The 4,774-nt window shown below is 37.0% G+C and overlaps 1 protein-coding gene across 1 annotated transcript; it reads left to right on the forward strand.

The window, feature by feature from the left end:
• Positions 1-243: 243 nt before the first annotated feature.
• Positions 244-1,440, forward strand: LOC111318809 (protein S40-5-like). The gene has a single exon (XM_022921676.2). It carries the CDS (start codon positions 479-481, stop codon positions 1,124-1,126), a length of 648 nt encoding a protein of 215 aa, XP_022777411.1. The 5' UTR covers positions 244-478; the 3' UTR covers positions 1,127-1,440.
• Positions 1,441-4,774: the final 3,334 nt, after the last annotated feature.

A 4,774-nucleotide genomic window follows, 5' to 3' on the forward strand; every position in this document is an offset into this window, starting at 1 on the left:
GGTTATCGTCGTTTACTTCCAAGATTTCCCCCAACCACCAGGTGGGGTGTTTACACGCTCATTCAAAACAGCGCGTGATCGCACTTCTTCTCTTCTTTTATTTACTTCTTGTTGGTTTTCAATTCATAGTCTTATTGGTTTTTACATTTTCGGGCCAGTCTTGGCGTCTTCTATTTCTCACCGTGAATCTGATTGGAGGTTGGGGGAGTGGGGAGATTAAATGAAGACAAAATGAAGTCCAAATTCACATGAAATGAAAAATGGCTTCCATTTTTCCTTTCCCCAAGTGCCTATATATACATACCTTGCCCTTCGATGTCTCCTTATGTTTGAGTCTCTTCTCTGAGGGACTCCAATTAATATTCAAATCCATCCCTTTTATTGATTCTCTCTTTAGATTAGATTTTTAATTTTCTTTGTCCTTTTTGTTTTGTTTTTGTTTTTGTTTTTGGTATTGAATTGTATATTTGATTGTTTCATGGCGAAAGGCCGGCGGTTGACCACCAGCAGAAGCGAACGGTTTTTAGGAAGTTACGGTTACGGTCAAGGCCAAGGGGACACTGTCACGGACGAAGCGGAACTTGGGGAGGAAGATGTTTGGTCGATGGTTGATAACGTCGCGGACCGAGACGACCCAAGTATCAATAATTCTCAAAGCGAATGGAGTCCACGTGCTGAGGCTGAGATCAATGGCTATGGGAACTCCGACATGAGGGGTCGCCGAAATCCCCGGGGTGACCGCCACGTGGGCGGGCTTTCATTGGCTTTCGAGGATTCTTCCTCGACGAAGCCTAGGATCGTGCACCAGTTTCGTGGCCACGATGGCGTGGCTGCCCCAGCTTCGCCACGTGGGCACCATATAGCCACATCAGCGCCGGTGAACGTACCTGACTGGACTAAGATATACAGGGTCGACTCGGTGGAGTCGCTGCATGATTCGGATGATGGATTAGATGATGTTGAGTCGGAGATGGTACCTCCACACGAGTACTTGGCGCGTGCATACGCTCGGAGTAAGAAATCGGGTGGGGCTTCAGTTTTTGAAGGCGTGGGTCGGACCCTAAAGGGCCGGGACATGAGGCGGGTCAGGGATGCAGTATGGAGTCAAACCGGGTTCGATGGTTAACCAATTTGTTAGCCACTTGAAAAAGAGATAAAACCAGCTTGATTATAATTGATTAAAATGCGACTACATATAAATATTTTTTATACTTGGGCAATGATTCGGCTGAGTAGACGTAGTTGAGTCAACTCAGTAGCGAGTGAGCTCAAGCAGGATTTTGAATTGAGGGGTCCAAAAAATTTATGTTCTTGGATTGGAATTTGGAAGTTGTAGTGCGTTTCCAACTTCTCTTTAGTGGTAATTTTGGAACAAAATAAGTTCAGAAAAAAACAAGTTTGTTCTTAATCAAGGATTGTTGGACATAGTTTTCCATTTAATGGGCCAGCCTGATTTTACAATAACTCCAAAAAATGAACCAGGGTGACCCTTGGTTTTGAATTTTTTCGGTTTATTTCCAATATATGCTTAATCATACATAAATCAAAATTTTACCATTTTTGTCATGTCTGCATGAAAATCCCATACATGCTAATGGAAATTGGTTTCTAATATTTTATTTGGAAACTACTACTTTAACCATTTTAGCAAATTTCAATTCTGAACAAGCAGTAAGAAATAGTAAATAAGACAATAAGATGTGAAAAAAATGCATATTTAAAATCGTCTGAAAAAAATAAATTGGACAAAGTTCGAAAATATCACAGATGTTTAAAAATAAATAAATAATAAGTAATACTAGCTGTCAGCAAGCAATCCGAGAGGGGGTATCTTTCACTAGAGAGTCCAAAATCTGGTGTCACCAAGTAGCTAAGTGAAATTGAAGGAATAGAATGAGGGTAAAAATGGACAAATTAGGCGCGGTGGTCCATCCGGGGCAAGATGAAACCAAATTTGCTTTTGATGGAAGGTGGTGGGCGGACAGCCCAACACAACTAGACAACAAAGCCCAAGAGAGAGAGAGAGAGAGAGAGAGAAAGGGGGGGGAGTGGTTCTAGCAAAAGACAAAACAATGTAAAAAGGCAGGGTAGGATGCTTCATGGAGTTTTGCCTTTTTGCAGGAAAATGAATTCAAACTCACCCTTTTATTGGGCTCTCAAATTAAGCATCACAATTCGTTCCATCCATCCAAATTTTATAGATTGCTTGGGATATTTTGAGGGCCCATGGTTTGACGGCGTTGGCTGTTGGTTTTAAGTTCCATTTGTTTTCAGATTCTCATTTTGTGATCCATGCAGTTGAAATGACCTTTAAAAAGAAGTAAAAGATGAACAAAATCTTTTTCTATTGTCAAAAGTCCATTCTCAAATGGTATTTTCTTTTTCAGTGCCATCCTTGATTGGCTGTTAAGATTTCGAATGTAATTTTCTACACCCAAAATTGGGAAATAAAGGCTTTTGATTTATTATAAAGTTTTCAAAGATTGCAAATTGAAAAGGAAATCTTTGCAATTTATAAGAATCTGGGCTCAATCACTCCAAGCTGATCATGGGTCGTTGTCCATGCCCCTTTTTCACTTTCTGTCTTTAATAGGCCCGATTACAGATTTAGATTTAAGTTCAAGTTCGGCCCAGAAACAATGAAAGACGCAAGGTTCAAAGTAGTCTATCCATTAAAATTTTTGAACTTTTCAGTAGAAATGGAGAGAAAAACAAAAGGAAAATCTGGGTTTTTTTATCTATGCAAAAAATGTCTTTGATGATTGGCCCTAACAATCGGGTTATCTCCAACTGGCCCTTGTTGTTGGTCCCTTTTAGTTTGTTTCACAAGCTTGAATGTCATTAGTCAAGCCGCAAGTCTCTCCATTGAGTAATTTTATTTCCACTTTTGACCCTATGTGCTGTTGGGTATTGGCTGCTTGATCAACTCTCTCAGCTTGCCAATTTGTGTCGTAGTCCTAGATTTTGACAGGATGGGTGGGTATTTTTGCTTGGTCACACTCACATTTACTCACAAAAACACATGATAAAATTGATATATACATCTTCTATCCACAACCATCCTTTTCACATGATGCAATTTGGATAAAAGGATTATAATGTATTACAAATTCTCTGAACTAGCTAAGAATTCATTTAATTAGTACATTATTTTTTTTGGATAATTCGTAATTTTTTTTATCCAAAGCTAGAAAAATTATGTTACAACTCAACAGTTTCACAATCTTTACATAGAATAAAAGAATATCATTTTATAGCAATCTATTCTAAGATAGCGGTATTAAGATTTCAAGTATCACATAAGTCTCTGTTTACCATAGCTACAACAATCTCGCTTAGCCCATATAATCTACTCCTAACAGCATCCATGACATGATCCACCACTTGTGTTGGAGTTTCTGCCATATGCTTAAATAGCCTGTGATTCTTTTCCCCTTATATTTGATATACACAAGTATTCCATGCTTTGCGCAATACGATAAAGATCAGTGCTCTCCCCTTTAATTTTCTTATTGCCCAACTTAGTTCTATAGTCCAATTCTCTACTCCTCTATTGATCCTACATAATTGAAGAATCATTTGCCAAACTTCTTATGTGAAAATTGATGCTGGGAATTGATGTTTGAGATGTGAAAATTAACTGCAAATAAAAAAACTTACAAAGAAAATAACTTACAAGGATTTAAATAATGACAGAATATGATTATTGGATTAAAAGGGATAAAAGTTTGTCACCAAGATTAAGAACTAAGGGATACTGAAACACCACTCTAAGAATTTTAATCAAGGATACAGAATAATAAAAGTTTACCACTTTAGAAAATTCACCTAAGATATATAGAACTTGACGAACAATCTAAAAAATTGTTTAAGGACAAAAAAAACTATATTTTATCTTTTACCAAAAAATAATAAAAAATATATAGGTTAGGAACATCTCTCAAAGCATGAAAACTTTTAGTTTGCATTGCTAGAATCATTTCTAAAATCATAAGATTTGTATGTAAACATAATCTACCCATTTACTCTTGAACCTGACCACAATCCCATTCATTTCATGATCTTCTTTTCTAGCTAGTGTGAATGCAATCTCTCTATTATAGCCCATCTTATTTATATGTGGATTTAGACTAAGGATAAGCCTATTTTATTTTTGGATAAGTCTATCCTAGTCTCAACCCAAGTTGTATGATGTGCAAATACTCCGGTGTCAATCTCCTCTGGTTGGAAAAGACTTGTCCTTAAGTCTGAACTAGTATTCTCATCATGGTAGGGTGATAAATCAATAACATTGAATATAGAAGATACTTCATAAGTGTCGGAAGCTCTATCTTGTAGGCATTTTTCCCAATACATTGGAGGATTCTAAACGGACCATCTGCTTAGGTTGTAATTTGCCAAACTCCCCTGGAGGAAATCTTTCTTTTCGCAAGTTAATCCACACCAAATCATGTTTTTTGAACTTCACATATTTAGATGTATGATTATTACCCTTTTATATTTCTCATTTTGCTGTAAAGTTCCAATTTTGACTTGTTCATGCATCATTTGATACCCTTAGCCATTTTTTCTCCACTAAATTGTTGATTAGTAGGGAGAGGAATTAAATCTAGAGGATTGATTGGATTATTACCATATATCAGCTCAAAAAAGCTGTAACTAGTGGTTTGATTTAGTGAGCGATTGTAGGTAAACTCTATTTGAGGTAAAACATGATTTCATTGCTTGATATTCTTTCTTATGGAAAAATGATTCAAACACCTCTTGTTAACCT

The sequence above is a fragment of the Durio zibethinus genome, chromosome 26 (genome assembly GCF_047325235.1).
Source record: "Durio zibethinus cultivar Kanyao isolate XHJ-2024 chromosome 26, ASM4732523v1, whole genome shotgun sequence".
In the NCBI taxonomy this organism is placed as follows: Eukaryota; Viridiplantae; Streptophyta; class Magnoliopsida; order Malvales; family Malvaceae; genus Durio; species Durio zibethinus.